At 35.9% G+C, this 12482-nt stretch overlaps 1 protein-coding gene across 2 annotated transcripts in view; it reads left to right on the forward strand.

The window, feature by feature from the left end:
- The window catches only part of Hgf (hepatocyte growth factor), a 61927-nt gene that overhangs the window by 13977 nt on the left and 35468 nt on the right, over positions 1 to 12482 (forward strand). The window contains exons 5-7 of one of the 2 annotated variants that reach the window (XM_051174914.1): positions 4114 to 4256; positions 8501 to 8621; positions 9975 to 10093. In XM_051174914.1, coding sequence (XP_051030871.1) covers positions 4114 to 4256; positions 8501 to 8621; positions 9975 to 10093 — 383 coding nt within the window. The remainder of the gene's footprint in view (positions 1 to 4113; positions 4257 to 8500; positions 8622 to 9974; positions 10094 to 12482) is intronic. The other variant, XM_051174915.1, reaches the window with a different exon arrangement.

Here is a 12482-nt window from a genome sequence, read left to right on the forward strand (position 1 = left end):
GTAGTGTAAATGTAGGCCAAACAATCTTAATATTTCACAGCCAACCATAGTGTTTTCAGGGTCACACACAGATGGTAAGTGCTATTACCAGTTCCATAGTACATCCGGTGTGTGCAGCAACCTTCCACCATGACATTGTGAGTTTATCTGTAGTGCATGTGCTCTGACTTGTCAGTAATGGAAAAATGTTATAGCCTTCCTTTGATGAATGCACTTTCATTTCTTTCTACTTTTTAAAAGAATATGCTTGCATAGTGATTGAGATGATTCATTTTGTTTTAGCAAATAGATATGAGTTAACCAAGTGATGTATGATGCAAAGTTAAGTTGTTTGGTACTGCAATGAAACCTTTGCACTTAGTCTTATGAACACTAGCTAGTGACGGTTTAAGTTTATCAGCTCTGGGTTTTATTTCAACCCAAATTTTCTGGGATTGTCATTCTTTGCTAGAGGAGTAAATGTGAAATGATCTTCCTGGGAACTGGCTTTCCTATCCAATCAGATATTTTGTCAAGGAACATGGGTATCTTTCAATATTATTCAAATCCTTTTTTATGTGATGAAAGCAATATTTAATTTTTTTTTATCAATTAGCAGTTTTATTGGAATAGTTTGATAGCTTAACACTTTTAAATTAGGTGTTAACTAAATATTCATTTTATGAGAAATGGAAAAAGAAATATGCTTTTGTCTAGCAGAGTGATTTATTATTGAGTTTCTAAACTGAAATATTGTATAAATGGCTTAATGGAAAGATGATGATAGATGTTGAAATTAGCACAAAAGCTTAACAGAAAATCAGGTGACCTGATATCTACATCTGTATCTTTCCCTGGCCTCCTAGCATTCATTAGTGAAACAGATGATAGACTAGATCAAGTTTCTTATGAACATAGCTTATATTAAAAGAAAAAAGGGAGGCTAGCACCCAGAAGACCTAGTTTATGGTTTAGAATATATTTGGACATAACCCAGTTTAAAATATTTCTTCACTTATCTCTCTTAAACTTTGCTAACAGCAAGGACAGAGATAAAAATAGGATCTGTGTGAGTAACAGCTCAGTACAGACCCCACAGGCTGGCACAGGCCTTTTGTGTAGCAAGTTCTCATAAACATTTGTCTAATGAACACCCATAAGTGAAAGAGTAGGTGAGGCTTCACATCGTGGCCAAGGATGGGGTGTTGAAGATAATCAGACTGAACACCTTGTGATACAAAAGAAAGCCAGCTAGTTGCAGGGATGGACAAAAAGACCAAATAAAGAAATGAGAAGTACTTTAACCTCTGTGACCTAAAGAGGAATTTGATGTGAATTGACTCATAATTATAAAAACAAGAACAGCTTTTCTCTTAATTTTTCTGGCTTTAACTCCAATGAGAATATTTTTCTTCTCTTGGCCATTGTTAGTTTAAATTTGTTCTTTTCTCTGACTTACTGCATTTTTCTTGTAAAACAAAACAAATTACACACACACACACACACACACACACACACACACACACACACACACACAAACACCACTGCCTCTTCACAGCTTTTTAAAGTTTTGGGGATGTCCCACCTCCTCCTCCCAATCTTAATGGAAGAGTAGTCCTCTGAAACTGTCAATATTTAATCACTAGTTTCTTACTTCTTCTGTTACACTGGGCAATTTTATTTTACTCTGAAACTTTTTTCCTTTTATTGAAAATGGATTATTTTTCTTACAGAATATATCCTGATCATGGATCACCTTCCTCCTCGTTCCTCCCCACCTCCCCTTTCATCCAGCACCCACTATGTCTCTGTTTCTTTTTAGGAAACAAACATATTAAGCTAAAACAAAAAAAATTACATTGGTGTTGTACATAAAAAAACAAAGAGAAAAGAGCCCAACAGAAAGCATGAGAATCAGAAACTCATTTGTTCACACACCCAGGACTCCTATAAAAATGCCAAACTAAAAGTCATAATATATAAGCAGAGGACCTGTGCAGACATGTGCAGGGCCAGGGTATGCTGCCTCAGTCTCTGAAATCTCTAATGTCTTAAGTAAAATATTGTTCCTTTGATAAACCTGCAACTAAATAAATAATTGTCTGGGGAACTTCATTTCCACACCAACCAGGTGATATGTACATATGAGTTAATGATTACAAATACTTAATCTTACCACTTCTTTTTCCTAATATAAAGTTACAATGGACTTCACTTAAGTAAGTTTAGTTGAGTTACTTCATCAAAAAGCAAAAGTCAGTTTTATTTCTGATAGAGAAGTATTTTGTTATAATTTACTATGAACATTTGGGGGAAGTACCAAAAAGTAAAATGTATTTCAGGCAATATTACAAAAGCAGGACACAGACACAAAATTCTAGAATGATGGAGCTACAACTAAGAAAATACAAATGGCTTATTTTTGGAAAATTAGTACTTGTTAATGTTTTTAAATTTTTAATTATTTTTAACAACATTATAACTTACACCAGTCATATGTACTAATGTCTTAACTTTTTTTCCTGTATTTAAAATGCTGGTGAAGTTTGCAAACACCTTGTTGAGACACACCTTGCAATTGCTTAATTCTTACAGTGGCAATTTGGTTCCTTGCACATGCTTAATAATATCTTAGAATATGTTGCTTAATATTTTACCACTGATTTATGTCTTCTGAAGGCCTGACTGTGGTGTTCCTTTACACTCACACGAAAGGCTTCTACTATAAAATTTGCTTGGATCATGATGCATGCCAGTATTCATTCTGTGTTATAACATCTTTATTTTTTTAAAAGACTTCTCTCATTTTACTTTTTTGATTAGTACATAATACGTTTAAATGTAGTAAGTGATATTTTGATCGTGTATATGGCCAGCACTCAATAATTAGCATATCCATTTCCCAATTATCATGTCACTGGATAGAAAACACATTTGAATCATATTTACTGAGAGACCCAGATCTTTAAACTTTGTACTCACACAGAACTCTAGGTCCAATAAAAGTAGAAACAACTTCTAGAATTTTTTTTACTGATATTGCCCATAGAGGAATGTTCTACCCTTGTATTGTTTTGTAGCAGACAAATATGGTATCCACTACTGTAAGCATTACAAATATAGATGGTTTTCACCTTTTCTCATGCTGGAGGATAGTTCTGGATGATAGACTACCAGTAGATCTTTAGATAAATTAGGTAATGTCATTAAATTGATCTCCATTAAAATGAAACACATTAATACACTAAAACTGAGAACTCTAAACCTCAATTTCAGCCATCATTATCAAAAATTTTGAAGAGAATAGGCCATTTCCTTCCTTGTCATACCACTGACAATGAATAGGGTCTGCTTGATTATAGGTGCCATTTGTCAAGCATCGCATCATCTTGCAACTTCTCAAATAGCCATATGAAATCTAAGTTGTTACAAGCTCTGAGTTTTCTTAGTGAATTAGTAAGCAAGCTAATGGTTTGGAGGGGTTAAATTATGTGCTGTGATCTTACAGTTGGTGTGAGAAGGAGTTGCAAGTGGGATCCAGGCTTATTTTGATATCCTATATTCTTGGCTCATGCTGGGTTGTCAATCTTTTTCTTCAGTTGTGAAGAAACAAAAGTGTGTGTGTGTGTGTGTGTGTGTGTGTGTGAGAGAGAGAGAGAGAGAGAGAGAGAGAGAGAGAGCGAGAGAGCCTTCATAAGGAAAGCAGTATAAAAGCAAAGCAAATAATGACCCTGGATATGCAGTGTAAGGGTGAGATCTGGAAGCCAACTGCAGAGATGATGGCTCAGATTTTCCTAAGTCTGAGAATGTATTTATTTGTGATTTAGAGTGTTGAACTTCTATCTTATAAAACACAATTATGTTTCAGAATATTTGGACTTGAGGAAATTCAGATGCCAGTAATTTCTAATTTGGTGTAGAATATAGAAGTTTAGTTAGGTAAGTTTTAATAAAATTCAAGTATTTAAGAATATTGGAAATGGCATAAATGGAGTACAGATACAGTAAGTTACATGAGATAGACAAGTTTCTCTATTTTTGGGGAAAACGTAGCCAGTAACTAGTATAATTAATAGGCCAACACTATTAAAGTTGCATGCTCTTATACTGTGATGATTATCATTTTAAAACTAGCTTTTTGCCTTCGAGCTATCGCGGTAAAGACCTACAGGAAAACTACTGTCGAAATCCTCGAGGGGAAGAAGGGGGACCCTGGTGTTTCACAAGCAATCCAGAGGTACGCTACGAAGTCTGTGACATTCCTCAGTGTTCAGAAGGTAAATGAACCTGAATACCACATGGGGCACTACCCCTTGCCCCACCATGTATAGAACTGTAACTCATTTAAAGATTAACAGCAATGAACCTGTCACAATGAATATGTTGTTCATTCAAGTACAAGCATAGATAGTTGTGGGAGAGTTCTCACACAATGCATCACAAACTTGTGGTCAGCAGATTCATGTAAGGTAACAGGGCCTTTCAACATTGGCCCGGAGTAGCCTTCTAGGGAAAGGAACAGTGGACATTTACTTGTTCTCTTAAGCTTGCCTACCTCTAATCTTGTTACCATAGACTACCTGAGAGGACCTAGAATCTAGGTCAACCTTAGGGGGTCATATATCAGATAATATTACATATCAGAGATTTACATTATGATTCATAACAGTAGCATAACTACAGTTATGAAGCAGCAACAAAATAATTTTATGGTTGGGGCTCACCACAACATGAGGAATGGTACTAAAGGATTGTAGCATCAGGAAGGTTGAGAACCACTGACCTAGTCCATTATTAGTATCTCTGGTGCTGTTCATCTAGCACTTGCTTCTGAAGAAATGTGGTTGAAACTACTCTTGACTTAGCACAGCCCAGGTTATATAGATCCAAGAGACGATATGCCAGAGTTCCCTGAAGCTCAACATTTCTGTGTGATCTTGGTGAAATGTGACTGCAAAAGTGAGTCATGTCTGCAACTCAGTGCCATTCAAAATAGTACCTGAGAAGATCACAGCTTTGATTCCAGGCTGCCTTGATGGCGAGCACCTAAGCCGTGTTCTCACTTCTTGCACTGTGCTTTCAGTGGGAAAGAGTGAAAGCACTTTCTTTTGTGTTGGAAAGCTGAATGATCAGCAAGATGGTAGAGTGACCATTTCAGCATTGTATGTATCTTCACTTTTCTCAGTTATTTGGCTACAGAATAAATTGGGTTTTCCAGTTCTGTCAAAGCTCCTATGATTACACAAATCCAGATGGAACATGAACTAAATAATTTTCAGATTTATTAGGATTTTATTAGTCCTTGGGGAAGGGAAACTTTTGAAATGCTGTCCATTTTTATATTAAGATATCTATCGTACCTGTTTATTAACCCAGTATTTTCTATATCCTTCATGAATATCCACTTCATACTGTGTTGCTATTTATCACCAAATGAGTAAAGGCATTGTTAGCTAATTGTCATGGAGAAGGTGAATGTTTTTGTCATTCATTAAGTTACATCCTTGACTTCATGTGTAGACAGCTTGTCTCTGTATATTTCTACTCTCCATTCCATGTCATATTCTGTTCCCTCCAACATCTTCATTGTTTTCTTTCCTTTTAAAAATAATAAACTTATCTGTGATAACATTATGAATTAGTCTGTTTTGTATGAATAAGTCTGTAATTCATATTTGTCTCTAAATTACACATGGAGGAAAATAAACCTCTACTTTTAGAGAAATCTCCACAAATATAGTTTTCTGAGATTGAGAACCATTGGCAAGTGTATTTATTGGTGTATTTGGTCTAAGAAAGAATTTTTGAGGGCAGATAGTTTGTACAACCTTTGTACAGCCTGACTCTTGTTTTACCTTTCTGGTTCTTACTGGGATGTGATTTTCATCCCCTGTCCCCTTTTTGTAAACTACATTTATTCTCAGAGGTGATGTAAAAATAAAAGTGCTAGAAAATAAGTATCCTCAGGAGAATGTAATTTCTTAATACCCTTCAATAATTTGAGGGCATGAAACATCTCTTAGTGGAGAACTTCACTCAATAGTATGGAAGACATGCAGTGCTGTCAGTCACTGTGTCACTGTAGGTTGCAGATAAGCTCTTTCTGAAGGTCTGACAACAGGACAATGAGCCTTTAGACTCAAATGGATTCCTGCCCTACAGGCTAAACATGTTCCAGGTATCATGAGTTGAACAGTGAGATTTTAAATTCCAGCTGAAATGATCCAAGTTTTATATGTGTTTTAATGAAGGGAATTCAAAATAAGCATAATTTCCAATATACCAATGAACTTAATAAAAATGATATTGCAAAGCATAAGAAATAACATACATGTGGTATGAGTAGAAATAGGAGAAACTCTCAAAATCCACTGAGCTTAAATAGTATCATGGAGTTGCTGTCTCTTTCATTAGCATTAATTTACTAAGCAATAAATTGCAAAGATAACTTCACTATGAATTAGTAATGGTCAAATAGCTTTGTATATTTGAAATTAATAAAATGCTGTGTTCAAATTTTGTTTTATAGTTTTTAAAAGAGGGACTATTTGGGCCTCTTAGAGGACCTGTTAATTTTTTACACCAACAATGGCTTTGCCTTCTAAAACTTAACATTTTTCTCAAACTTATACCTAATTTATTGTTATCACATATAACCACCATTAGTTGCATATTTGTTCCTACATACTTTATCAATTTTATCTAGACTTTAAAGTCCAAGAAAAACTAGTGTCCTAAAATCTATTTCCTCAAATACATAAAAGTTTAGACTATATCACACAGTAAGGGCCTGCTGCCATTAGCACCAGTGTCTTCTGAGATCTTATTACTGATACCCAGTCCAAACCTGCTCAACAAGGATTTGACAGTTAAGGAGATATAATGTGAACTTTATGGATTTTGAATGTGGGGGCATATTAATCTATCACATTTGTTCAGGAAAGTAGTTACATTATGTAGACATTAACTTCATCTGTGTAGCAACTCTTTCCTAATACTGTTAAAATCTAAGCCTGAAAATATTTTATAATAATTTCCATAGTAATGCTTCCAAGAAAATAGTTATATTCAATTTTATTGGCAGATATATTATTACAAATGGCAAAGAAAGGTTATGAGTAGTACATTACAAAGGAAATAGGTAATAACAAATGCAGCACCATTTTCATTGAAAATATCAAAGCTTAGCATCCTTTAAAAATGGGAAAAACTAAATAAATGTGTTCCCTTGAAGTGGAAGGCTGAACTGTGATGAGGCGTCACCATGTGGAGCATGTCAGTGTGGATATGACAATGATTTTACCTGGGAACTCTCACACCACTCTCATTTGCAGTTCAGGTACCTACTGACTGTTTCCTGGGCAAGCTTCACATCACGTGAAAGGAACTGAACTGGTCCCTTTGTCTTAATTCATGAATTATCCTATATGAAAAGAAGGTAGACGGACCATGCATGGATCATATATGCCGGACAGCTAACAGTTAATGTCCTGTTATTAAAGTAAACATTTCAAAGAAGAGACCATTATAATGTCACACACAAAAACACTCCCAATATTTATTAGGCAAGAATCCAGCAGATAAATTAATTTTAACATTAATATCTTTCCTCACTTCAGCTAAAGTTAGATGATCAGTGCTCACAAGATACAAATGATGTGTTTGGGGAAGTTGGCCGGATTCGTAGGAGAGCCAAGCGATGATTTATTCCACAGGATGCTTGCTGCGCTACAAATCAACCTTCTGTTTGAGAAATCTCATTTGCAGTTGGTTGATGTGACTCAGTTTTCAGTGTGACTTGAGACCAGCCAGAAGGGAACAATTAATTAACCCAAGAAAGAATCATCAGTATGATCCTGCATAATTAGATCAGCTTATACATTTTTTAAAGAGTGGGTGCACGGAGTTCAGTAGCAGGTCATCTTCTGTCCTAAGGTAGGTAAGAATGTTAGCTTGCCCACCTATTCAGCATGAACATTTACTAACACAGTGAAGCTGTAAATATATTTATATATATGTGTGTGTAAAGCTTGTGCTCTTTAAGTTGTAGCAGACCAGTTATTTGATTGATCTCTTACATATGTCAGTTCTTATTGGACTCTAGGAATATAAAATACAGTCAAATTGAAGTCACAAGATCATAATGTGTGTGTTTAGAAGGCACGCGGAGAGAGGACTGCGAGTATGTTAGTTATAAAACACTGAGACCCTGCAGTTCACAGGGAAGCAGTCTGCTGGGGGCCATCTTATATTTCCAATTTTCTTGTATTTTTGAATAATTATTGAAAACAAGGCAGAATTCTGTTCTCATGTTAAATCTAGATGGCACTAACTTAAAATACTTAAATTACATTCCATAGACATTATTTCATACTGCTAATTATGGGCCTAAGATCCTAATTTAAAATTAGGATGGTGTGTATGACTGTTTCATAACTGATGAATTTACTGTTCTAAACAGAACAATGCCATTGGGTTTACTACCAGAAGCAATTAACATAGCATACTTTGATTTTATTAGTTGAATGCATGACCTGCAATGGCGAAAGCTACCGGGGTCCCATGGACCACACAGAATCAGGCAAGATCTGTCAGCGCTGGGATCATCAGACACCACACCGGCACAAATTCTTACCTGAAAGGTAAAATCTCACCAGATCTCACTCCCATAGATTTCTCTTTACAAACTGTCATTTGTTCTTTTACAAACCACCATGGAAAATCTCCCTTTGTGCTTTCCTTATGGCACATGGGCAGATACTATGGAATTAGCTTTAATAATCTGGCTTCTGCCACACCTGCTGGTGGGTTGAGGTTTGTAGAAAGTAGTCTTGGGGTGATAGAATTTATGACCAGACATTTGAGACCAATAAACTTTCAATTGAGTTGCTAAAGTAAGGAAGATTTTTGAGAAAAACTTCCAGTGAGCTACAGAATGGAAGTAGCAGAGTCTTCTCTTGTTTCCCATAGCAACAAACAAACAAACAGTCCAATGTGGTTAATAAAGATAATGTGATTAATAGACTCAGCCTTTTGGCAGATTGTGTAGTGCCAAATATGACCAAATTCCTTCTAGAATCTTCAGATAGTTAGGCCATATGTCTAATACCTTAATGTACTTCATGTCCATGGTGAAAAGAAAGACAGCACACAACAATTCTCTGGTTGTTTTACTCTCGTGTATTTTAAAATTGCCAACAGAGACATTACTTTCATCTGAAAACCTTGAGTTGAGAAATGAAAACAAAATGGAGTTAATTTGATAATAAAAATTGAAATGTAAATGATGAGTCTCTCTCCACCTTCCTTTAGAAATTGGTATAAATTGCTGCTTTAAAATTTTCTCTATGTTTTTGTTGTTTACTTTTTATTTTCTTGTAAATAGGAGGAAAACCTTGCTTTTTAAATGCATGTCATTTCTTTTAAGTAAGACCAGAAAGGATATGGTAGCAATTAAATTCCAATCACCAGCTCAGGGTGCTGCTAATTTAAAGGGAGGTGGGATGTGAGGAAAGTGGTGTGATGGAGTTTGTCTCTTGCTCTGGTGGAGGTGAGGGCATGACCTAGCAAGGCTCCATTTCCAAAATTGAGCTGTCATTAGTAGCAGAGCTATTGAAAGCGGACTTCAGTTTGAAGTTTAAGCTTGCCCCAGGAAAGAACCTGCTCCCCTAATGAGCATTCTACACAAGGTCATGTTTGTGGAATTTCTCTTTAATTGGACTCTGTGAAAAAGAGATGCAGTTGGATATCCTAACTGGTGGACAGGTCCAAAATGGACCTACCTTAGTAACAAAGAGGGTGATACTGAATCCTTAATGGAATGTGTAAGTGAAATTGGACAGTTAGTGACTGGCAGCCCTATAAAGGAAAAGGTGGGGACCTGTTCCTTTCCAAGCCTTAGCTTCCAAGCTAAGAGGAAGGCTATTCTGGGAATTGAGGGCTGTGTGGTGTTTCCAGGCAGATTTACGTGACACTTTTCCTGGTGTGGTTTGCAGATATCCCGACAAGGGCTTTGATGATAATTATTGCCGCAACCCTGATGGCAAGCCGAGGCCATGGTGCTATACTCTTGACCCTGACACCCCTTGGGAATATTGTGCAATTAAAATGTGCGGTAAGTTAGGGTCGCATTTATTGCTTCCTTTCCCTCTAACAGACTGGATCTAAGATAGGTTAACAACTATTATATTTGAATACTTGATATCTAAGTATGAATGATTTCTATTATTATAAGACTGTGTTATATCAACCTACCTGATCTTTTCAATTTTCATTTAACAGTTTATCTTTTTGGAAGGGACACATGTATAAGTGTACACATATAAACACATTTATACATATGATAATAAATACTTTCAGTTTAATGCTGTCAAGAATTTTTTTTAAAAAAGTTCAAAGAGAGAGAAAATGAACAGGGAATATGTACATCACTATGAAGTTTTTGTGTCTGTAAGATTCCTGAATCCTTTCTCTACCTTTTCTCTCTGAGTTGTAGCTTGAGCCATTATTTGATAACAAACCTCTTTTGGATAAAGGTAGACCCATAATGGGGAAAACTATGCGTCATTGAAGCAACTCACAGGTGTCTGTAAGCTCTAGAGAGTGATGTTTTCCCTCTGGCTAGCCTCAAACATGGCCTACATTTTGTTTCAATTTGCTATGTTTCTAAATTCTGTTTCTAGATGTTGGCTCTGATCTAAATGCTCAAGAAAGAAGCTAAAACTCATATACTCTTACTTGTGGTATCCCTTTTAATTTGTGCACATGGGTCTCTCTTTTATATCTAATCCAGGTGTTCCCCCCTCTTCTTTGAAGTTATACTATATAACAATATTTAGAGAGAAACATGCTTTTACATGATTAAAGTTCTTATTTTTGTAACTGGAAGCTAAAGTGTTTTAAGATTAGTAGGATTGCATACATTGATGATGATACAATAATGTTGTAAATTGGCACGATCAAAGATACATACATATATATATATATGGAAATATATAAAAGGAAATGATCCATATAAAGTGATGCATCCACATCCAACATAACATGAAATTATTTGGTCATGGGTCGATATTTGGATGTTTCCCTGAACAAGGTTGATGAAGAATGTCTTCTGAACGTTCCCTATAACTTTTTTCAGGGAGTTGAATTGTCAGTCGATTTCTAAGACCCATTAATAAGACAAAGTGTTTGAACAAGTCGTAGAGAAGGGACACAGCATATGCAATTGATCCCAGACTCTGGAAGCCTTTCAGCTAAAACACAGTGTTCTAGGGAGACTGAATCATCTGTTTCGTCCTTTAAAGTCTAAGATGACTCCTGTGACATTGTTGCTCTGTTGAGACTGGATTAGTTCCACCCATTGACTTATTTAATCATACTCATCTTTCCCTCTTTTTACATCAGTTAGATACAATACACCAATTGTTTCTTTTTTTATTGTTTTTGTTCTAGGCATTATTAAAACCTCTTCTGGGAACAAGGGCCGGTAGACACACATGTGAATGCACAACGAGCCAACCCATGAACACATATTCTCACTAGATGAACACACATCACATATATACTCACACACGCATTCACCTTTTGACTGGCACATATATACTGGGAAAAGTAAATGCAATTTTCCTCTGTGATTCTAAGCCAAATCATGAGAATGTTTTAAAAGAGGTTGGGCAAAGAAATAAAGAATGATACTTTCATTATTATCCTTTTCTGCTTTTTAGAACAAAGGCACATATCTAATACCACATTAATTTTACTATAATACATTGCTTTCAGGTTTAAAAACACTAAAGACACTGAAAAAGGGGAGATATTCAAAACGCATTAGACATATTTATGATATTTGTGAGCATGCATTATTAATAACTGTTTATCTCTAGCTGTCATATAGGCATCTATATGTATACATAAGTGCTTATGTTTGTGTGTATGACTTGCAAACATAAGAAACTTTACAATCAATTTCAATATATGAATTTATTTTAGAGCAATACAATGAGGTGAGAAATAAAAAAGCCATGAAATATAGGTAGAATAGAATAGAAGAAGTAGAGTAGAATCAGTCAGCAGGGAGTGAGAAGACAAAGTGGGGAGGGATGTGAACAGTGTTCAAGAGGTTGCATGTAAACTATATATGTCACATTGGGAGGAGTTGGAAGTGGATTGAACATAGAGCTAGTTTTCTAAGGGTATTGTATAGATGCTTCTGTGAGAGGTATCAATCTAAGGGTGGGGAGTGCCTACATTAGATGGGATTCAGGTAAATCCATTCTTCTTTAAGATGCTGGGGAATGTCATTAGTGAGTAGTGACAGAAAAGCCTTGGCTACGAGGCAGTGTCAGCTAGCTGACTGTTTCTGTGGGGCCTGGATTTGCTGGCCAACTGTTCCATGTCACACACATCACTAGTTGCAAACGATGAAAACGTGACTGAGCTGGACAAAGTGACTATGTTGAAATTTCAGAGCCTTAGCATGAACTGCAAAGCATGGCTAACAGTCC

Source organism: Phodopus roborovskii, unplaced genomic scaffold (assembly GCF_943737965.1).
Source record: "Phodopus roborovskii unplaced genomic scaffold, PHOROB, whole genome shotgun sequence".
NCBI lineage: Eukaryota > Metazoa > Chordata > Mammalia > Rodentia > Cricetidae > Phodopus > Phodopus roborovskii.